The sequence below is a fragment of the Cetorhinus maximus genome, chromosome 6, assembly GCF_964194155.1.
Source record: "Cetorhinus maximus chromosome 6, sCetMax3.hap1.1, whole genome shotgun sequence".
Classification (NCBI taxonomy): Eukaryota; Metazoa; Chordata; class Chondrichthyes; order Lamniformes; family Cetorhinidae; genus Cetorhinus; species Cetorhinus maximus.
This window is the reverse complement of record NC_135884.1, coordinates 14836649-14861234: the sequence shown is the minus strand read 5'-3', so window position 1 is coordinate 14861234 and position 24586 is coordinate 14836649. Positions and strand designations below refer to the sequence as shown.

Here is a 24586-nt window from a genome sequence, read left to right as displayed (position 1 = left end):
GACATTTAGTCAAACACAGCAGGCAACTTGTGCACAGCAACTCCCACAAACAGCAATGAGATAAGTGACCAGATAATGTGCTTTCCTTAGTGGTGCTGGCTGAAGTATAAAAAATTGGCCAGGACATCAGGGAAAATCCCCCTGCCTTGCTTCAAATAGTGCCATGGGATCTTTCACATCCACCTGAGCATACTAGGTGTAACATGGCACCTGAAAGACGGCACCTCCGGCAGTGCCACACTCCCTCGGGATCGCACTGAACCAATTATGTGCTCTAGTCTCTGGAAGTGGGCTTGAGTTCAGAAGTGAGAATACTATCACTGAGTCAAGGCTAACACTTAAAGTAGAAGAGGGAGGTGGAGATGTGGAGGGGGTTAGGAAAAGTATTCCAGAGAGTGGGACTTAGGTGATTGAAGGCTTGGCCACCAATAGTGGGGTGAAAGGTCATAAGGGTGAATAAGAGAAGTCAGTAGGTAAGATACAGCACAAGCTATAAGACCTAACAACAATGCTTATAGTGGAGCTGTGAGGCGCACACTGTAACAGAAATTGGGTGCCATTTGTATTGCTGTAACGTGAGCAAAGATGCCAAGCAACAGACTCTCTTCATCAGGTTTTCTGTTCTTAAAAAAATATCAGTTCCTCTGCTTTGATGGGCATACCAATTGCCCAGGATAACTGAGGGCGGGATTTTCTGGCCCCACAGTGTGCCAGACTGTTCCTTTTCACCAACTCTGTCCTATATAGGAGTTGATGTGTAGACAGAAAGGCAATGAATTCCTTGGGATGGGTGGAGGTGTGGTGGGATTTTCGCAATCAGCTGCTATAACTTTGGCAGAAGATCACCGGAAACCCTGTCTGGCACAATTGAAATGGGGTTTCATCCAAAGTCACATCGGCCGGAATAGGAGAACCACTGAAACAAATTTCCTGAAAAAATTGTACACAAATGTGGAGGAGAGGATTGTTAATTTTTATCCAGGATATTTGTCACTATGTTTATTTTCTGGGTGTAAAGCATGAGAGTTGACATAGATAATTTAATTAGTTCCTGTTTGTGGAATCATTCACTCAGAAAAGAGAAACACAGCTTGTTGATTAATTTGCTACATTGATAACTGTATTGATGCTGTTTCCTGTTCTCACCCTGAACAGGGACATTTCATCAGCTTGGCTTCCAATTTTCACCCTTCTCTCACATGGTCCATCTCCCACTCTTCCCTTTCTCAATTTCTGTCAACCAATATTCACCCTAAGCCCACTCACTCCCATAGCTACCCTACACTTCCTCACACCCCACTTCCTGTAATGATTCCATTCCACTCTCCCAGTTTCTCCGCCTTCGTTGTATCGCTCCTGACAATACAACCTTCCATTCTAAAATAAACGACATGCGTTTCTTTTTCCTCAACCGAGGACTCCCCCCTTGACCGTGTCTGTCCCATTTCATGCTCTTCTGCTCCCACCCTTCTCCTCCCTCCTCCTCACCTTCCAACCCACCAGCCTCCATATTCAACAGATCATCCTCCACCATTGCCGCCACCTCCAGTATGATGCCACCACCAAATACACCTTTTCCTTCCCTGCCCTTTCATCATTCCAAAGGGAGCATTTCCCCCACAACAACCTGATCCAATCACCACCCCCCCCAACACCCTCTCCACTCCCCAGGGCACCTTTCCATGCAAGCGCAGGAGATGTAACCACTGCTTTTTTACCTCCTTCTTTCTCACTGTTCAGGCCCCAAAATTACAGGTGAAGCAGCAATTTATGTGTACTTCTTTCAATTTCGTATATTGTATTCACTGCTTACGGTGCAGTCTCCTCTACACTGGGAAGACCAAACGTAGATTGGGTGACTGCTTTTCGGAACACTTCCGTTCACTCTGCAAGCGTGATCTCAATATTTCCAGTCACTTGCCATTTTAATTCTCCACCTTGGTCTCACATTGACCTCTCTGTCCTTGGCTTCATGTTGTGTTCGAATGCACCTCAGTGTAAGCTTGAGAAACTGCACCTAATCTTTTGATTAGACATTTTACAGCCTTCCAGACTTGACATTGAATCCACCAATTTCAGATCATAATCTCTGCCCCCATTTTGTTTCCTTTCCCTTTGTTGGCTTTGGTCTTACTCTATTGCTTTTCTCTCTTTTTTGTTTGTTTTCAGATGACAACTGGCCATGATTCTGCCATTCACACCTTCGCTTGGCACATCTTTTGTTTCTTCACTTGCCCCACTACCACTCCCTTCGGCCTTGCAAAGCTCTTTGGTTAGTTAATCTCTCTTGCCTTCAACCTGATCACAGGCCTTCCCTTTTTTATCTTCCCATCTTCCCCACTTTCACTTGTTTCAAACCTATTCCATCTCTAAATTTTCCCAGTTCTGATGAAAGGTCATCAACCTGTTGGGCTGGATTTTGTTATCACAGCAGACATCTTGCCAACGGGCCCATGGAGTGGGGTGGGGGGGGGGGGGGGGGGCGCGCGGCTGCGAGGCGGTGGTGTGGGGGAGGGGGCGAACCCCCTTCAGTAGTCTGCGGGATGCAGGGCTACATCTTATCCATAGAAGCCAGCTTATTGGCTGCCACTGTGGCTGCCAGCCAATTAGAGGGCCGGCAGCTCGGCAGCGCCACTGCGAGGGGTGGCCATTGCTGGGGCTGCACCTCAAAGAAGAGGATGCAATGGATGGCTGACACTCTCAGGATCAGGTAAGTGGGGCCTAAGGTCTTGGGGCCAGTCAGGCAGACCCGGTGCGGAGTGAGGAGGGGGAGGGTGTTGGTTGGTGGTGATGAGAGCAGGCAGTGCAATTGCCACAGGAACAGCCATTGCTGCTGGGGGGGCCCACAGATAAGCAAAAGAGTGCCCGACTAGGAGAATCCTGCACTGAGGCTGCTAGGAGGCCACCGAGGTTCACCAGGTGGTCTCCCCATGTAGTAGTGTCCACACGCCACTGGTAAAATGCCAGTGGTGGCAGGAACAGGCCCTTAATTGGCCACTTACGTGCTTGTACTAGCCCCTAGGTGGAAGGGCCATCCTCCAGTTCCCCGCTACTGGCAAACTGCCATGGCAGCAGAAGGATGACAGGCACTCCACGTCTACCCACCGCCTCCCTCCCACCCCACCCCCCCCCCACCCCCGGTATTCCTTCACCATTGTACAGCCTCCCAACTGGTCACAAGAGGGCTAGTTAAATTCAGTCTATTAACTCTGTTTCTTTCTCCAAAGATGCTGCCAGACCTGCATTTCCAGCATTTCCTCTTTTCATATCAAGCCTATTCAGTTACGTCTGACACCGTGGAGTTCATGTCCAGCTTCCGTACATGCCGGCTTAATAAGGAACGGTTCAGTCCTGCCCGGTGCTTTCTAAACAATAATTCATGTGTCTTTTCCCCTCAATCATACGGACTTCCTGAGCAGTGAAAGTAGTGAACGATAATCAAGAAAATCAGGGTAAAAGTAAAAGGATGCAGCTTTGAAGTGTGTGTCATTGCTTAAATCACTGGAAGGCTTCTGGAAAAACAAATTAGATGTGCATCCCAGTAATTCCTAAGTGTCTACCGATAGAAATAAATTCCCGAAAAGAGGCACAGATCACCCTAGTTCATGCATTTTGATGGAATATCTCGCATAACTGAACCGATTCTCAGTGTATTTTCTAACACCCCTCAGAATCCATTCTTCAAACCTCAAGCATTCAAACAGTACAGTACATGTATTGTTGATATAAGCTACGTGCATAACAGCCCGTCCACAGCACTGACACCATTACTGTACAAGTCAAAAGCACCTCTTTATGCTAAATCTATTTCCAAGTCAAAACAGTCTCAGATTCAACATAAACATGCAGTCTGACATACCGTCAGATTTAATTTCGGTGCACATTGGTCAAAATGGGATATGATTATCTCCTTGCCTAGGACTGCTGCAGATGGCAAATGAATTGACTGTGGGAATCTCAGTCCAATTGACAGGCTAGTTAATACCATGACAGGCTGTTAATACCATGCTTACAGCCTCCTCCAGCTCGACAATTCTGGCCTCTTGAGCATCCTTGATTTCCTTCCTCCCCACCAGCAGCAGCCGTGCTTCCAGCCACCTAGGCCCTAAGCTCTTCACTATTAACTTCACTACCTCTCTGCCTGTTTACCCTCCTTTAAACCGCTTCCTAAAATCTACTTTTTTGACCACGTTTTTGGTCATCTGTCCCAATCTCCTGTGTGGTTCGATGTCAGATGTTGTTTGTAAAACAAAAGCCTCCTCAAAAATGTGACGGCATGGATAATTTCTCTTGTCAGGCCACGTTAGTATAGCCCAATGCCAATGAGAGCCTTTCCTGAAAATTCAAATGAAATAAGGTCACCTTTGCACTAGTGCGCCACATAGTCATGTGAATGTGAATACACTTGTCCATGAGCAGTAAGACAGTCGGAAACACATCAATAGCCAGTAAATGCAGGAATAACTATTACTTGGGTTAGTAGCCCCTTCCCATTGCAAGTAGTAACACTTATCTTAAATTCTGGGTACTTCAGCTAGCTATGTTTTTATCAATACAAGCAAATATGCCTCCAGACAGGTTATTTACTCTTAGTGTTTAGAAGTAGATTAAAGCAGATACCTTAATATGAGGGAAAAATAGAGACATGACTTGGTTCCAGATGGATTTTTATATACCAAAAGGCCAAATTTCAACTTTATTGGATAATCCAAGTTTATTTTTGTTATACAGGTAGTTAACAGGGTTTACCTAGCATGTAAGAGATGTACAATTTCACAGAACTTGGTGATGGTGAAATGCTGCGGTTGGGAGAATGCCTGTGCAAGTTAATGTTTAACTTTAGATTTGTGGTGTGTGGCACTGCCAGCAAAAAGATGAACAAGCACCAAAATTCCAAATTTCAACGCATACGGACAATTCAAGTTTGCTTGGGTTCTTCTAGTTGCCAACCCCAAATGGTCGTACAGACAAGGCAATGGCACCATCACTGTACTTCTCTCATCATCCACAACTGATGTGGAGGAAGAATGTCCAAACTGCAGCCCATGGACTATTTCTAGAATTCAACATTTTACAATATAGCAGCTCCAGATATTGGGTTACACATTGGTGGAGTATGTGCTTGTGCCTGTGATTCACCGGAGAGTGAGTTGTTGACTGTGGTTCAAAGTTTTGGGGAAAACCACTTCTCCAAAAGGAGGGAGGGGAGAAAGCAAGAGGGAAGTCATTCCAGGCTATCCTGACACATTTCTTAACAGCCAGTCAAAGAATAGAACAGACAGGTGCCTAACAGTGGGCAATGCTGTAAAACTCTGGTTAGGCCACAACTAAGGTGACCAGCTCTGGTCACCACACTTTAGGGAGCTTGTGAAGGCTCTTGAGAGGTTATAGAGGAGATTTACCAGAATGGTTTAAGGGATGAGGGATTTTAATTCAAGGTTAAATAGGAAAAGTTGGGGCTGTTCTCCTCAGAGCAAAGAAGATAGAGGGGAGAATTGTTAAGGGTGCACAAGATTATGACAGGTTTTTTATAGAGTAGCTAAAGAAAAGCTGTTCCTATTAGCTGATGGCACAAGAACTAGTGCTCACACATTTAAGTTTTTGGGCAAGAGATGCAGGGGAGATGTGAGGAAGAACTTATTTATGCAGCAAGTGGTAATAACCTGGAACACGCTGCCTACGAAGGTGGTGGAAGTGGAGATCGCAAATAATTTCAAAAGGAACCAGGGGGTGGGCACTTGAGGGAAATAACCTTGCAGGGCAATAGGGATAAGGTGTGTGAATGGGGCTGGCTGAATTGCTTTACAGAGAGTCAGCATGGACATGACAGGCCGAATGACCTCCTTCTGTGCCATAGCCATTCTGTGACTCTATGAATGGCCTGTTCCCTCTTTCGTGGATGCTGCACGGCCAAAGCATGGAAGGGGAGAGAAAGGTGACTGATTAAAATAGATAAAAGGTGTACTTACAGGAAAAGGACAATGCCCGTGTTGGCCATCGCATACGCCAGACCCAGGATGCCACTGCCCATGATAGCATTGCTCAGGTTGAATACTGACATTCCAAATGAGGTTTTCCCTTCAAACTGCAACGAGAAAAGTCTTTAAACACCGAAAACCAGGGAGGCTAGAAAAGGTCGAATGATTAACTCTCAGAATTGCCAATCATTCATTTGAGGACCTAAGTTCTGCTCTGATCCAATTGACTAAATTCAGCACTTTCTCCAATTGAGGAACAAATCTTACTTCACAAATAACAAAACAACTTACATCTGTGAATCGAGTAGGTTTCTTCTCATTATCTGAATGAGGCAGGAATTCATCGCACTCAGCTGAGTTTCCTTCATTTTCTTCATACCTTGGTTGGATGGAGAGAAATAAGAATGAAGTGTGCATAAATGTAAAGTTTCTGCAATGGTTATTTAATCCTAGCTTCACCTCACCCCTACCTCCATTGCTTTTCATCCCCATGTAATGGAGGGGGTATCTGACTCTTTGGCTGGAATTTTCCAGTGGGAGAGCCCACAGGTGAGCCATTGAAATCTCCATTCACCAGAAGATCCAGCCAGCGTGCGCGGCTGGAAAATTTCAGCTTCTGTTTCAGGGGAAGGCAGTGACATAGTGGTATTGTCACTGGACTAGTATTTCAGAGGCCCGGGTATTGACCTAGGTTCGAATTCCACCATGGCAGATGGTGAAATTTGAATTCCCTAAAAGAATCTGGAATTAAAAGTCTGATGGTGACCATGAAACCACCGTCAATTGTTGTAAAAACCCATCTGGTTCACGAATGTCCGTTAGGGAAGGAAATCTGCTGACCTTACCTCATCTGGCCTACATGTGACTCCAGATCCACAGCAATGTGGTTGACTCTTGACTGTCCTCTGAACTAGGGCAATTAGGGTAATAAATGCTGGCCTAGCCATGTCCCATGAATGAATAAAAAAAAAATTTCAAAGAGTAGAAGGGGAAATAAATTAAATTAGAGGTTTACTTTTAGTAATATGACATTCCTTCAGTAAAGTTCTTGCTGAGAAATGAGCAAGCCACTACAGATACAATACCATTGATGGCTATTGAGTAGTTTTTTCTTTATTTGTTCATGGGATGTTGACGTCACTGGCAAGGCCAGCATTTGTTTCCCATCTCTAATTGCCCTTGAACTGAGTGGCTTGTTAGGCCATTTCAGAAGGCTGTGAAGAGCCAAGAGTCAACCACGTTGCTGTGGGTCTGGAGTCAGTCATGGCCGACTGACCACATTGGTCAATCCGCGCTCTTACTCTGAGAGAATCTTACACCTGAATATTTAGCTACCCTGCCTAATGAGGAACATCAGATGTGCATGTTGTGGGAGGGATGGTACTTTGCTGAAAATAAGCTGCTCCCTCAAGTGACACCTCTAACTGAATACTCCCTATGCCCAGAATGGAAGGGATAATGTAATTCCACCCTTAAAGGGAGGGGAGCATTTTCTACTCCATCTCTAATTTCTTTAAATCTTCACATACATGAAAATTCTAAATGAGAAACTAATCCCCTAAAATGATAAAATATTCGCCTGTCTGCCTGAAAAATATACTCTCAAACTAACTTTGCAAATAAAAAGGCAAGTGAACTTAAGGAAAAAAACACTTGCCATATGGTGGCATTTGACAAAATTGTGCAAAAAAAATTATGGGAGTCGTTCTGACTCTGTTAAGATGCACAATATCTGCTCAGTCACCGGTTAAACACCTCTCCCGAATTCCGTTTCCATGGCGAGTTTCTATAGTGGTTGAGCCAGCAGCATCCACTGCATTGCACTTATACCGCTGGGAACTGGCCTATGTATCATGAGAGCCAAATTGAACAGGCTCCTGATACCAATCAACGATCCAACCATAAACCTCCTTGTGTTATTTTTTGGGGATTGGGGGTGGGAGAATGGTGAAGACGTACAGTAAACACTATGACCCTGAATCTTAGGATACTAGCTTATGAATACTCACTCTGAAATTCCTCCCTGCACTATCCTCGTGGAGGCCTTAGCCTATTTGTTTTAAATGGATTAATACTGCCAATAAAGGAAAGAAATTGCATTTATATAGCACCTTTCATGACCTCACGATGTCCCTAATCACTTAGCCTCCAATTAAGTATTTTTCAGGTGTAATCACTGTAGGGACATTACACACAGCAGGATCCTACAAACAGCACTCTAATGATGACCAGATAATCTGTTTTTAAATTTTGTAGGATAAATGTTGGCCAGAATGAATTCCACTACTCTTATTCAACTAGTACTTTGGAATCTTTTGCATACTTCTGGGAGACCTTGGTTTAACATCTCATCTGAAAGATGACACCTCTGACAATGCCATACTCCCTCAGCACTGCACTGGAGAATCAGCCTAGATTTTGTGCTCAAGTCATTGGAGCAGGATTTGAACCCACGACCTTGTGAATCAGAGGTGAACTTGCTACCATTAAGTCACATCTTGGTACAGCTGAGTTATTTAAAAATCCCAGAGGGAAACTTTGAACAACTATCTAACCTATAATTTTAAGTGTTATGTTTGAGATGCGACTCTAAATTCAGGAATCAGACCATTAGTTCTCGAGGTTTTACATTAAACTAAATGAAATGTTTTATTAATTTGCACAGGTTAAAATATATGTACACATGGCTCCAAATTACTACCATCATAACTTTTAAGAAATTCCCAAACTAATCTCCATTGAGGCAACAGCAACCCATTGACTTAACCAAACACCAGGCAAAGCATTTTCACCTTACGAATTCAAAATGAGGTTCTTTTCACTTTGGTTCCTGTGGAGACAGTTGGAGGATTACAGCTACCTTTTGATCTCACATTACCTCTGCTCTACACACACAAAACTGCTGAAGTTATATGTAGAACCGCTCATGGAATGTAAATTCTCATTGTATCACCAGCCTCTTCTAATAATAAAACCCCTTTCATAGTACCAATTTTATTAGTAATATAAGCATATTGCTTGGTATCAGCTAGGTAGGTGCCAGTTTTCATCCCACTTCTTGAATGTTCTATTCAAAAAATGCAAATACACGCTATCTCCCTTACACATCAAAATTAGTGCACATCAAAGCACCCAGACTAATTGGCTTTAATCCAATTAAGACACACCCACAGACTAAACCTCTATTTTATTGGAAAAATATTTTCCAATAATATTATATACATTAATATCTTCATGACACAAGGGAAAAGGAGCAGAAAGGCACACAAATGTATTAAGGATTGCTATGCTAGTACCCTACTTTGCAATTTGAGGGCCAATATATTTTGGGTTGGGGCTGAGAACTTTTAAGTTATGAGAAGTAAAATTAATAAGGAGTCCAGAACCGAACACTCAGGCACCTTCCAATTTCTTTCCTGTGTCTTTCTCAGTCACATTCTGGAGTGGGAGAGTTGCACCAGCAATTGAAAGGCAGGAATCCATAGGCCCCAAGTCAAATTAACAGAAGCAGAATTGATTGCTTTTAAAAACGAGTTTATAAGGAGACATTTCCACAAGTGTGTCATTTCTGAGGGGCAAGAATAAATGTTTATGCAGTGAACCTAAAAATAGAGCAACAAAATATGTCAATTTTAGCTTTGGCTCATTTACCGTATTTATAATAACACCTTCCAAAATAAATACGCAAAGGATTTTCTGGAGTAAAAGCAAAAAGGATGTAGCTCTCAAGAAGGAAATGGGAATGTCTGGTGTGTTCTACTGTCACTAAATGATTTCTGAACTGGTCTCTAGGAATTATTCTGTTTCCAAACCAATTGACTCTAAGTAAAGAAATCATTAAAGCCCAGTGCAGCAAAGATGTTAGCAGTTAAGATATCTCACTTGGAGATCCTAAAATAATGACAAGAGCTATGCATATCAGAGGCTGACTGATGCTTGGGGCTGGAGACACATGCAGAACGATACTCTAGAGGAGTCTAAAACAGACTGGTCCAATTACCACTCATCTGAGAAATATATTCCTATATCTAAAGGAGAGAATAACTCCAGGCATGGAGTGGGTGGACAATGGGCAGAATGCCCCTCCATTCCTGCTGGCAGCAGGCCTGACTGGGCGCCACCTTCAGCTCAGGACTGGCAAAAATTCGGCCAGCTCTGAACCACACCCAGATGACAGGAGGTAGTTCTGGGGAGTGGCGGGAGCAATTCCCAAGGAGGGAGGCAGGGAAGAGAGCCCAGGGCAGCAAGCAGTGTCACCTATTACTGCTGTGGAGCACAGAGAAGAATTCCTACTCCACCATGATAATTTCTTACGTATGTTTTTGGAGCCATTTCCTCTTTAAGGCCTTTTCCCTCTAAATTGCATCAGGGTCTTACTTATGTTGCAGGACATAGTAATGAGGCTTCCTCCTGATTTAGGCAAGCACTGATGATGCATAGTGGAAGGTCCCAGTGAATATGGCAGTGGAGCTAGAGGGGAAAGTAAGTGACACACAGTAATTTTAACCCCAGAGCTCCTACATTTCTGCTGCTCGGGTTAAGTTAAAATAGGGCCTAAATTATCAAGAAAACAGAAAAAAAACTGAGCCTATGTTGGCTGCACATCAGCAAGAGCCAACCTCCATTTACCTCCGTGTTTCTGTGCTGGCATTAAAACGTAAAGCACCTTCACTTAGCTTAGGCTGCCAGCATCACTTCAGTCCTCTCCCAACTGCAGGAGTAAAGCAGGGGGAAGAGCAGTGAGGTGAGTCATTCTGTGATGTCACCCTGCTCTCCGGATGGCTTCAGGAGGAGACAGGTTTGATTCGCCTTCTGTTTGATTTGACAGATGGCTGGGAGCAAGCTACACTCTCAGCCAGGCATGATGCTTGACATTGGGGAGGCCAGGGGAAACAGCGAGTGGAGATATTATCTAGAATAACTTCCAATTATTGTTTTAATTGGGCATAAAAGGCCATTGTGTTGCTACGGCAACCATGCACATGTCTCATCACCAGCAATAAGAACTTCCAGAACCTGCGGCCATTTTTTTGCGAAAATAACAAACCTATTTGAGCCAACAGTATTCAGCTGCCATCACTTACCTGTCCTCCTCAGGTGGCATTTTGATTGGTACAGTCAGATCTTCCACATGATTGCCATTTGGAATAATTTCCACCATTTCAGCCTCTTTGGCCACCTGAACGCACTCCATGTTACTCCGCTTGTTGTCCAAACACGCGTGGAAATTACTAGTACTGCAAATACAAAAAAATGAAAACATTTAGAAAAATATATTGTCAAATGTGATCTTTATTTCTCATTGGGCCAGATTTGGCTCTCAGCAGCAAGCAAGTGGTACCAAGCATACTTTACACTTATATTTGCCCACTGTTGTTTTACACTGGAACTATCTGTGAGTGCAAAGCCATTTCAATGCAGCAGCCTCTACAGGGTATTAGAGACCTATATGAACAGGCGAAGCATCATCTTAGCCAATCAGATTGAAGGTTTCTTACTGAGCAGCACAGAGTCTGAACCAGGAAGTGTTAGCTAGAATATTAGACCATAAGACCATAAGACATAGGAGCAGAAATTAGGCCATTCGGCCCATCGAGTCTGCTCCGCCATTCAATCATGGCTGATAAGTTTCTCAACCCCATTCTCTTGCCTTCTCCCCGTAACCTTTGATCCCCTTACCAATCAAGAACTTATCTATCTCGGTCTTAAATATACACAATGACCTGGCCTCCACAGCCTTCTGTGGCAATGAATTCCATAGATTCATCACTCTCTGGCTAAAGAAGTTTCTCCTCATCTCTGTTCTAAAAGGTCTTCCCTTTACTCTGAGGCTGTGCCCTCGGGTCCTAGTCTCTCCTACTAATGGAAACATCTTCCCCACGTCCACTCTATCCAGGCCTTTCAGTATTCTGTAAGTTTCAATCAGATCCCCCCTCATCCTTCTAAATTCCATCGAGTATAGACCCAGAGTCCTCAAACGTTCCTCATATGTTAAGCCTTTCATGCCTGGGATCGTTCTCGTGAACCTCCTCTGGACCCTCTCCAGGGCCAGCACATCCTTCCTGAGAAACGGGGCCCAAAATTGCTCACAATATTCTAAATGTGGTCTGACCAGAGCCTTATAAAGCCTCAGCAGCACATCACTGCTTTTATATTCTAGTCCTCTTGAAATAAATGCCAACATTGCATTTGCCTTCCTAACTACCAACTCAACCTGCAAGTTAACCTTAAGAGAATCCTGGACTAGGAGTCCCAAGTCCCTTTGCACTCCAGATTTCTGAATTCTCTCCCCATTTAGAAAATAGTCTACGCCTCTATTCTTCCTACCAAAGTGCATGACCTCATACTTCCCCACGTTGTATTCCATCTGCCACTTCTTTGCCCATTCTCCTAACCTGTCCAAATCCTTCTGCAGCCTCCCCGCCTCCTCAATACTACCTGTCCCTCCACCTATCTTTGTATCATCTGCAAACTTAGCCAGGATGCTCTCAGTTCCTTCATCTAGATCATTAATGTATAAAGTGAAAAGTTGTGGTCCCAACACTGACCCCTGCGGAACTCCACTAGTCACCGGCCGCCATCCTGAGATGGACCCCCTTATCCCCACTCTCTGCCTCCTGCCAGACAGCCAATCTTCTATCCATGCTACTACCTTGCCTCTAACACCATGGGCCCTTATCTTACTGAGCAGCCTCCTGTGCGGCACCTTGTCAAAGGCCTTCTGGAAGTCCAAGTAGATAACATCCATTGGCTCTCCTTTGTCTAACCTACTCGTTACCTCCTCAAAGAATTCTAACAGATTTGTCAGGCATGACCTCCCCTTGATGAAACCATGCTGACTTTGCCCTATTTTACCATGCACTTCCAAGTATTCTGAAATCTCATCCTTAATAACGGACTCTAAAATCTTACCAATGACCAAGGTCAGGCTAATTGGCCTGTAATTTCCCGCCTTTTGCCTCACTCCCTTCTTAAACAGGGGGGTTACATTAGCGATTTTCCAGTCCTCTGGGACCCTCCCTGACTCCAGTGATTCCTGAAAGATCACCACTAACGCCTCCACTATCTCTTCAGCTATCTCCTTCAGAACTCTGGGGTGTAATCCATCTGGTCCAGGTGATTTATCCACCTTCAGACCTTTCAGTTTTCCTAGCACCTTCTCCTTGGTAATGGCCACCATACTCATCTTTGCCCCCCCCGACTCTCTTGAACTTTGGGGATGTCACTCGTGTCTTCCACCGTGAAGACTGACGCAAAGTACCTATTCAGTTCCTCCGCCATTTCTTTGTTCCCCACTACTACTTCTCCAGTGTCATTTTCCAGCCGCCCAATGTCCACTTTTGCCTCTCTCTTATCCTTTATATATCTAAAAAAACTCTTGCAATCTTCTTTTATATTACTGGCTAGTTTATCCTCATATTTAATCTTCTCCCTCCTTATTTCTTTTTTAGTTGTCCTCTGTTGGTCTTTGTAGGCTTCCCAATCCCCTGGTTTCCCACTGCTCTTCACTGCATTGTCTGCTTTCTCTTTAGCCCTTATGCTGTCCCTGACTTCCCTTGTCAGCCATGGTTGCCTCGTCCTTCCTTTAGTATGCTTCTTCTTCCTAGGGATGAATTTTTGCTGTGTCTCCCAAATTACTCCCAGAAACTCCTGCCATTGCTGTTCCACTGTCTTTCCTGCTAGGGTCATCTCCCAGTCAATTCTGGCCAGCTCCTCCCTCATGCCTCTGTAGTTGCCTTTATTTAACTGTAATACCGTTACATCTGATTCCAGCTTTTTCCTCTCAAATTGCAGGGTAAATTCTATCATATTATGGTCACTTCCTCCTAAGGGTTCCTTCACCTTAAGCTCCCTTATCAAATCTGCCTCATTACACATCACTAAATCTAGAATTGCCTGTTCCCTAGCGGGCTCCACCACAAGCTGCTCCAAAAAGCCATCTCGTAGACATTCCACAAATTCCTTTTCTTGGGATACACTACCAACCTGATTTTCCCAGTCAACCTGCATATTGAAATCCCCCATGACCACTGTAACCTTGCCTTTCTTACACACCTTTTCTATCTCCTGGTATATCTTGTGCCCCACATCCTGACTACTGTTCGGAGGCCTGTACATAACTCCCATTATGGTTTCTTTACCTTTGCGGTTCCTCAACTCTACCCACACAGATTCTACATCATCTGACCCTACATCATTTCTTGCTATCGATTTAATTTCATTTCTTACTAACAAAGCAACCCCACCGACTCTGGCAAACTGCCTATCTTTTCGATAGGATGTAAATCCTTGGATATTTCGCTCCCAGTCCTGATCCCCTTGCAGCCATGTCTCCGTGATGCCCACCACATCATACCTGCCAATTTCAATCTGCGCCACAAGCTCATTTACCTTATTTCGTATACTGCGTGCATTCAGATACAACACCTTCAGCCCTGTATTTCCCGTCCCCTTTCTCATTGTCCCTTTATCTGATGTGCTTGAAGTTAGATTCCTAGCCCTTTCCAAACACTCTGTCCTATTTTGTGTTCTGCAGACTTTAATAGCCTCTCCTGGGCTCTCCTTTCTTTTCAGTTTTTTCATAATTTTCCATGAAGTTGAATCCACCCCTCCATACGCTAACCTGCTGCTTTGTTTCCCATTAGTCATACTTCTTGGAGTTTTACCCTTCCCTTCCCCCAACTTATATCCCCCCCACCAATATTCACTAATATTGAATTAAATGTCGGATCAGATGCAGTCAGCAAAACAAAGAGAGGGAAGAAAGATAGAATTAGAGACAGAAAGAAAAAGTTTAAAAAAATAATATTTTTTATTTTTTGAAAATAGTACAAAAGGATGAGTCTTCACACTTATAAAAGTTAATTTTCAGGGCCAGAGAGTGTGTTTGGTCGTAATTAAAACCTACCACACCTTTAAAAATGTACTTACACTGGAATGGACAAACCCTAACTTTTTTTGGCAAACTTAGTGGGTATCATCACATAAGCCCAGCAACCTGACGCAGTTCCATGTGTTTCAATGTAGGGTCTTTCAGCAAGACACCAGTATAAGGAAGCTTTGAAGGAGCAGTGAAACTCGGGCCGCAATTTCCTGCAATCTCCAAAAGTTACCGACTAATTCAGGCTTTAATATCAATAAGTGCTGATAGCCTCAGCCTTAATTTAAAATCCAGGCAATTATTTTCTCGACCGCTCCAGGCTTGCTATGCTGCACACTAATTCTATGGTAAAGGGACAGCTCAAGCAGTTTCGGCCAGAGCTTAGGACTTCTAGAAGAGGGTGGAGGGGACAGGAAAACTAAATTGTTGGAGTTTGGATCTATTTCGATTTCACATGCAATATTTCAAGTAAGTAATGGGGGTGGAATCAGCTGACAGGACTCAATGGATTGATAGTTAGTCCAGATCAGTGACTGCCCTACATAGTGATTGGCTGAGTATTTACCTCTCTGAAGTTCTGCTTAAGCTCTGAAATTACCCCTGACTGAAGATCTCCGATTGAGAGAAAAATCAAAAAGGAAATGACCGGTGAGTCACCAGAAGGCATTCCTTTAGCTTCTTAGAAGTTAGATCCAAAGTGGCATTGGCAGAAGCCAGGAGGTAGACTAACCACCAGGTCCTCTTAGTTGGTGACATTGTTGGAGGAAAAATGAGATTGGGAAAAACTAAGACACTCTGAGGGTAAACTTCGATGTTGGCAGGGCACAAAATGAGTAGTGAATTGACCACCCATTATACACTTGGCAGAGCTTTTCTTTCCAATGTTGGAAAGGGAAAGAGTTTTTAGACTTAGAGTCTTTCTCATGTCTAATGACACATGAGGCAGACAAAGTACATTCTTATGTCCATTTCCATAGCTAGTTTTTCCTGGAACAAGTCGCCAGAGGCTATAGCTTAAGGAGCGCCACTCCAACATCAAGCATGGCTGAGCAGGTGACTGTCTCACTCATACCACCTGCCATAGGCATATTGGAAGGAGTTACATGTTGACAATCAACCTGTTTGGCCATGGTATAAAAACACCTTCTATGGCCATCAAGTCCCAGAGCTGTACTCGAACCCAAAGCTGCTGGCCCAGAGGCAGGGAATCAACCCACTGTGCCACAAGTCCTCCTCAAGGGTGTATAACCAGTGGTTAATTTGCTATTGTCAGTTTTGCACCCCCACTAAAGTTAAATTGGTCCCATGTTATAGACATATAAATCTCAGCATAGATTTCCCTCATAACTGAGCAAATATTATCATACACGATGGTGCTGCAATCTTCCTCTTCCCTGTACTCAAGATAACACAAAAACAAGCTAGTTTCAATAGCCTGTTGGATTTTTTTTCATGTATAGATTTTTAAAGAGATGATTGTGCTTGATGAACCTTATTGAATTCTTTGTGAGGTGGTAGATGAGCTAAATGCTGTGGATGTAGTATACGTGGGCTTTAGTGAAATCTCTGACAAGATATTGCTTAAAAGGTTACTAGAGCAGATTAAGGGGTATGATATCAGGGGAGGATAGCAAACAGGATTAAAACTTGGGTGAGAAGGAGAAAATGGAGGGTAAGGGTTAAGGACAGTTTTTCAGGTTGTTCAAGTAGTGGTGTCCCACAGTTCTCGGCCACTTCTGTACTATATGCCCATAGAGGGAGTGCTCCTGAAATTTGCAAATGGTACCATAGTAAGAAGTATAGTTAATTTTTTGGAAGACCAAAGGAAGCTGCAAAAGGTGGGGAAACGATTACGACATGGAATTCAATGTCACTAAGTGTGATGAAAGGAGGCTTGATGCTGGAGAAGAGCAGGATTTTCTAGGTACAGCTTCACAGGTTATTGAAGGCAGCATCTCAGCTTGATAAAGCCATAAAAAGTCTAGTGAAATTCTAGGTTTTATCACGTTATCTAGAATTTAAAAGTCACAAGGTAATGATAGTAAACCCAATAAAAACTCAATCAGACTAATGTGTGCAGTACTGAGCTCCATACTATAGGGAGGATATTAGGGGAAGGCACAGTGCAGATTCACTAGGATGCTGCCTGGTATGATGAAATACAGATACAAAGAAAGACTTGATTAACTGGGGATTTTTTTCATTATAACAAGGTAGGGTGTTTAAAGTTATGGAAGGATGAAACTTGGAAGACAGAAGTAGACTTTATTCTTTCATGGAATGTGGACATCACTGAAGACCAGCATTTGCTGCCCATCCCTAATTGCCCTTGGCTCCTTAGGCCATTTTAGAGAGCAGTTAAGAGTCAATCACATTGCTGGAGTCACAAGTAGGCCATTCTGGGTAAGGATGGCAGATTTCTTTCCCTAAAGGGCATTAGTGAGCCAGGTGGGTTTTTATAACAACCAATGATAGTTGTCATGGTCACCATTACTGAGACTAGCTTTACATTCCAGATTTATTAACTGAATTTAAATTCCACTAACTGCCCTGATGGGATTTGAACCCGTACCCCCAGAACATTAGCTTGGGTCTTCTGGATTACTAGTCCAGTGACATTACCACTACACCATCATCACTCTTTAACAACCAGATTAAATGTAGGGAATTTAACACAAAAGGCAGGAGGGAAGTGTTTGAGGTTGTTGAATTCACATCCAGGGGTAGTAGCTGAAGTAGAAACCAGGTCAACATTGAAGATTAGATAGGAGAAAATGAAGCAAAAGAAGATGAAAAGGTGCTCGAAATAGGTGGGTAAATGTGATTCGGAATATTTGTTCATTCGGGAGGTAAATGATGACATGGGCTGAATAGCACGTTTCCATGTATCCTATGACTACCAGGTCAGCCAGAGTTGTTTCAGTGCCGGAGTGGTGAGACTGATGGGCCTCCTGAGGCCAGAGCGGGGGTAGAGGACATCGTGGCGGGCCTCCACAGCATCCAGAAGGCATCCCAGGGATGCGTCACTGAATCAGCGGCTGCACTCTTCTTGGCTTTTGGGGCCATGTCTTCACCAAAGCAGTCCTGGGCTGCAAGTGTGTGGCTGCAGTTTAAATATGGCGCCCAGCATGAGGAAGCGGTGAGGTGACGGCGTGGCAGACCAATCGGCAGCCACCCTCCAGCGAGACGGCATGTTTGCTGTGGCTGCATAATTAATGAGGTGGGAAGCAGATGTGGTGTGAAAACCCTCCTTTGCGACTGGCGGGTAAAACCTTTCTCACATCTGATACCGTACTTAGTGCAAATCTGGGACAATTCTGCCCAGTGTCTCTTTCACATACAACACAGCAGTTACTTTCGAATAACAGCTACGTATCTGAGCTTGCACAAGAGAGGTGGGCAGTGGCATGTAAGTACAGGGAAATGTTACTGAGGGACTGGAATCTCTCTCCAACTTTATTCTAACCATTGTTTGCTTGGCCATCCAGCAAAGGTCCTTTTGGATGCCAACATGTGTTTAGACATGGACTTGCTGCTCTTTGTAACAAGTTGGCGTATCACTGACCTATGATAGCGAGTGGGTCTTCCTTTGCATAAAACTTGGATCTGTGCACTGTAGAGAATTCCTCAGTTCAAGGAGCACAAACTGGACCAACTAAAATGCTTTCAGCTGCAGTCCCTCTCTATTTCATGCTCCGATTAGACACCTTAGATTTAAAGGCCAACAACCCTTTGGATTTCACACTCATACCTATGTATCAGAACAACACGTTATAAGAATTACAGCCAATTGATATCTACTTTAAATCTGTACTTGGCTGGTTTTCTGTTTTTCTCTTGGCTTTAATCTCCTTAAATATATGATACCAGATGGTGGCTGGAGTCTAGAACAAACTACCTGAAAGGGTGGTGGAGGCAGGTTCGATCTAGTTATTCAAAAGGGAATTGGATTGCTACCTGGGGAAAAATTTTCCCCCCATCGGGAGGGTAGTGCAGAAGCAGGCGCACCTCCAATCGGCGCCCCCAGTTGGGGGCGCAGCACCATTTTACGTGGGCGGGCCAATTAAGGCCCACCCAGCGTGACGTCCGCCATGAAGCGCTATGCGCTCCCTGTGCGGGCGGGAGGAGGGGATTCTCTCAGCTGCATGCGCGCGAAAGAGCGCACTGATCTCCCTGAGGCTAAGGGCTGCCTTAAGGAGATCGGCTCCAAATTATAATTTGCAATGCAAATGATAGAAAAATTTTCCTGTAATGTCCCCTCATGTGACAGAGTCACATGAGTTGGGACACGTCCATAACTTTAACTGAAACTTTTATTAAAGATTTAAATACCCTCATGAAACCTCATCCCGCCCGTGGATGAGGTTTCATGCTTTTTCTGAAGCCCACCAGGGCTCCCAGCCTGCCCGCCAAACTTAAGGCTGGACGGGCAGGTCCATTAATGATTTTAATTAGTTTCTCAATGGCATCAATAGGCCGTTGACAGGTCAGCGAGAGCACAGCTGGCTCAGCCGTGCCCCTGCCGACCTGAAAATGCAAACGACACGGGGTGACGTTGGGAGTTCCACTCGACGTCATCCCGGGTCATTTTACGTGTCGGCGAGCGGGTCCAGTCCCCATTCGCCAACCGGAAGATCCTGCCCCTGAAAAGAGAGAATGTGCAAGGTTACGGGGATAAGGCAGGGGAGGTGGAATGCTCTTTCAGAGAGCCAGTGCAGACTCGATGGGCCGAATGGCCTCCTTCTGCACTGTAAAGATACTGTGATACTTACACCTGGTGGACTGCATAACTTATAAGGTTTATAACATAAATATAATTTTCAAATGTGTTGCATCACGGTGAACATACAGAGGTCAGATGTGATAGTTGGACAATGCATTCAAATCCTATTTACGTACCATTCAACTCAAAACTTAACACAAAGCATAGAGAATGATAAATGGCTGGGAGTTCATTACGAGGCTGCTAAAGTCAGCAAAGCCTAAAAAGTTAGTAATTTAAAAATGGTCTATGTTATGGGTTCATCATAAAACAATGTCTCACAGTTTTACAGTAGTGCCATGCTGGGAAAGGTGGAACAATAGTTGGTGTCATGGACATGTTGGGATGTTAGCATGTCGCTACAAGCAAGCGCTGAGGCAAGGCCTCATTGACCAATTAAGAGTTGAGCTACAAAAGCAAAATACTGCAAGACTGGAAGCCAAAAGTGCGGCATGTCCTGATCAGAGAGCTTCTGTATGTTGATGATGCCGCACTAGTTGCCCAGGCAGAAGGCCAGCTCCTAAGGTTCATGGATCGTCCATCCCATGTCTGTATCATGTTCTCCCTCATCATCGGTGTCAAGAAAACTGTAGTTATGGGACAGGTTGTTGTGTCGCCGCCTGTGATCAGACTCAACAACACACCACTGGAAGCAGTCAGCAAATTCTGCTTCCTTGGGTCTACGGTGACAGACAACCTGTCTCTTGACGAAGAGCTCAGTGCACACATTGGAAAGGCAGCGATAAAAGCAAAGAACTGCGGATGCTGGAAATCCAAAACAAACACAGAAACAGAAATATCTGGAAAAACTCAGCAGGTCTGGCAGCATCGGCGGAGAAGAGCACAGTTGACGTTTCGAGTCCTCATGACCCTTCAACAGAACTAATTAAAAATAGGAAAGGGGTGAAATATAAGCTGGTTCAAAGTGGCGGGGGGGTTGTTGGGACAAGAAGCCAGTAATAGGTGGAGATAACCAAAAGATGTCACAGACAAAAGAACATTCTTTGTTCCAGTCCTACTCCGGCCCCCTCCCACAACTCTTTCTCCGGTACATCGATGATTACTTCGATGCAGCTTCATGCTCTCGTCGGGACCTGGAAAAATTTATTAATTTTGCTTCCAATCTCCACCCCTCCATCATTTTCACATGGTCCATCTCTGACACTTCCCTTCCCTTCCTTGACCTCTCTGCCTCAATTTCTGGTGATAGACTGTCCACCAATATCCATTACAAACCTACTGACTCCCACAGCTACCTCGACTACAGCTCCTCACACCCCGCTTCCTGTAAGGACTCCATCCCATTCTCTCAGTTCCTTCGCCTCCGTCGCATCTGTTCTGATGATGCCACTTTCAAAAACAGTTCCTCTGACATGTCCTCCTTCTTCCTTAACCGAGGTTTTCCACCCATGGTGGTTGACAGGGCCCTCAACCGTGTCCGGCCCATCTCCTGCGCATCCGCCCTCACGCCTTCTCCTCCCTCCCAGAAACATGATAGGGTCCCCCTTGTCCTCACTTATCACCCCACCAGCCTCTGCATTCAAAGTATCATCCTCCGCCATTTCCGCCAACTCCAGCATGATGCCACCACCAAACAAATCTTCCCTTCACCCCCTCTGGCGACATTCCGTAGGGATCGTTCCCTCCGTGACATCCTGGTCCACTCCTCCATCACCCCCTACTCCTCAACCCCCTCCCACGGCACCTTCCCATGCAACCGCAGAAGGTGCAACACCTGCCTCTTCACTTCCTCTCTCCTCACCATCCAAGGGGCCAAACACTCCTTTCAAGTGAAGCAGCATTTCACTTGCACTTCCCTCAACTTAGTCTACGGCATACGTTGCTCCCAATGTGGTTTCCTCTACATTGGAGAGACCAAACGCAGACTGGGTGACCACTTTGCAGAACACCTTCGGTCTGTCCGCAAGCATTACCCAGACCTCCCTGTCGCTTGCCACTTCAATGCTCCACCCTGCTCTCACGCCCACATGTCTGTCCTTGGCTTGCTGCATTGTTCCAGTGAAGCTCAACGCAAACTGGAGGAACCTCATCTTCTGACTAGGCACTTTACAGCCTTCTGGACTGAATGTTGAGTTCAACAATTTTAGATCATGAACTCTCTCCTCCATCCCCACCCACTTTCCGTTTCTTCCCCCTCCTTTTTGTTTTTTCCAATAATTTATATAGATTTTTCTTTTCCCACCTATTTCCATTATTTTTAAACGTATTTCCACCCATTGTTTATTTCTACCTTTTAGCCTTTTTAGTATTCCTTCCCCCCACCCCACCCCCACTAGAGCTATCTGTACCTTGTTTTTCTTGCTGTCTACTCTTAATTAGCACATTCTTTTCGATAGTATCACCACCTTCAACACCTCTTTGTCCTTTCATCTGTGACATCTTTTGGTTATCTCCACCTATTACTGGCTTCTTGTCCCAACAACCCCCCTCCCCCCCCTCAACTTTGAACCAGCTTATATTTCACCCCTTTCCTATTTTTACTTAGTTGTGTTGAAGGGTCATGAGGACTCGAAACGTCAACTGTGCTCTTCTCCGCCGATGTTGCCAGACCTGCTGAGTTTTTCCAGGTATTTCTGTTTCTGTGTTTGTTTTGGAGAGGCAGCCACCAGCTTCGGCCAATTAACAGAATGGAATGGGAAAACAACAAAAACATCCCCAGGACCAAGATGCTTATCTATAAGGTCCATCAGCACATTGCTGTGTGGCAGCGAAGCCTGGACAACTTACACCTATCAAGAGAAAAGACTCAATAACTTGCATCTCCAGTGTCTACAATGCATCCCTGGCATCATATGGAAAGACAAAGTCAGCCCTGAAGCAGTCTGTTCTAGGGCAAACATGCCAAGCGCGCTAGATCTAATCAAGCAAAGAAGGCTTTGTTGGCTTGAACATGTGCATACGATGGAAAATGGCCACATCCCCAAGGGTATGCTATATCGGGAGGTTGCCCATGCCAAGAAACCAGCAGGGTGCGTAAAGCTCCAATTCAAGAATGCTGTCAAAAGAGACATGAAAGTCCTCCACACCAATCATGGCAAGTGGGAAACTCTAGCTGACGATCAATGCAAATGGTGACATGTGGTTTCAGAAGCTCTGCAAACAAGGCGGCAGCAGAGATCATCCCACACCACCAGCAAGGGACGGCCTCATGTGCAGCACTTGTGGCAGGCTTTGCCTTTCCAGAATCAGCTTGTTCAGCTATCAAAAGAAGTGCAGCAGATGGTCTCACCAAATTCGAAGGCTGCATTCCCATTATTTCTTGCAGATGGAGGGATGCCAACAAGCAAGTGCTGAGCCAAAGCCCCCTTGACTAATTAAAAGTTGAGTTACAAAAGCAAAATACTGCAGGTGCAAATAATATAGAAATAAAAACAAAATATGCTGGAAATATTCGGCAGGTCTGGCAGCGTCTGTGGGGAGAAACAGAGTTAATTTTTCAGCTTGATGATCTTTCATCTGAACTGGGAGAAGTTGGAGATGTAGCAGGTTTTGAGAAAATGAACAGATGGCATTCAACGTAAGTTCGAGAACCAGCACCTCACCCATTGATGATGCACTTAATAGACTCAACATTGAGTTCAGCAATTTCAGATTGTGACATCGGCCCCATTTTCTTTCTTTTTTCTTTGCTATTTTGATTTCTCTTCCTTATTTTTCTCTTTATGGGCAGCAGTTGTTCATGGTTCTGCCATTTATACCTCCTCCAGACACATCTTTTGTTTCTTTACTTGCCCCATTACCACTCCCTTTAGCCCTGCACCATCAATTCTTTTGCCATTTAATCTCTTCTGCCTTCCACCCTATCAGAGACCTTCCTTTTGTTCACCATCTCACCAGCTTCTGCTAGATCAGTGCACCTCCCTTTCCCTTCCCATTCCCAACTTTCTAGCTTGTCATTGTTAAGGTTAGAGTTAAGGTAGCAGCATTTAAGGGAATCTGAAAATTTGACTCTCAATAAGATAGAGAACTTCTTCAATGAATGGGATTGAATTGTAGAACAGTGAAGATTGCAAAAGAACTTTCATTCCTCTGTGAGGCTATGTGTCTCTCTATTTTCAGGTTTTCTCTCCTCCTTTTCCAGAATTTCCTAGAGCACATACTAACTGTGTGTAGGAAAGAAAATTGTTAACGTGCCTACTAACTCTGATCTTCATCCACCCTCTGTGAGATGTCAGTGAGTAACCTGTTATTAACTGACTTTCCATTTCCACCTCCTGCTCCCCCCTCAAATGATGAACATTTCTGACCTTGCCTCAGCAGCATTATAATCCACATCTTAAGACTCCATGGAACCAACTCTGGTGCTATATGGCACCATAATAAACCCATGGTCCTTATTCCCTTACATGGTCATCAGGTCCATTACTGCAGCTGGGAGCTGGATGCCAAGAAATGAAGCATGAAAGGTTAAATGTAAATGTGCTGCCAATAGGTTGTACTGTAGTAGTTGAGCAAGAGTTAGCAAAAGCTACAGGAGGTGTTTGTGGAGCTGGCTCTCATTCCACAGCAAAATAATTAATAAAAGCAGAATACTTTAGGCCAAAGTTGCCTTCAATCAAAGTTGGCTTTTGTTACATTCCTGTGCTGAATTTATGGATGTTGTGTTTGAGAATATACATTATAAAATTATTCAATCATGGTGAGAGTGGGGGGGAGGGGTGGGAGAATTGCAATTCCACAGATGATGAGCTCCTGATCTCAGCAATGTGATCATGGAGAGTTACAAGTCATAACCCTGATTGTACGATCCATTGCTTTGGAGGATGTATGCTCCACTCCATCTCAAGTACGTACTACAAACAATTGCTAAGGGTTGTTTTCAAGGCTCTCAACTAGCCAATAGCTGCATATGGTTTTTAGAACTCAAACTTCTCTTTCTCTTACTGTATTCTGACGTCTGAAGTGTAGGATAAAGCCACAGTTCCTTGGCACCATTATTCTGTG

The 24586-nt window shown here is 44.4% G+C and overlaps 1 protein-coding gene across 1 annotated transcript in view; it reads right to left on the bottom strand.

The window, feature by feature from the left end:
• The window catches only part of LOC144681562 (sodium-coupled neutral amino acid transporter 3-like), a 142812-nt gene that overhangs the window by 83719 nt on the left and 34507 nt on the right, over positions 1–24586 (bottom strand). Inside the window, exons 2-4 of the mRNA XM_078543245.1 lie at positions 11063–11215; positions 6270–6357; positions 5970–6085 (exon numbers count right to left, since the gene is read on the bottom strand). Of these exons, the coding sequence (XP_078399371.1) occupies positions 5970–6085; positions 6270–6357; positions 11063–11172 (314 nt within the window). The 5' untranslated portion in view covers positions 11173–11215. The remainder of the gene's footprint in view (positions 1–5969; positions 6086–6269; positions 6358–11062; positions 11216–24586) is intronic.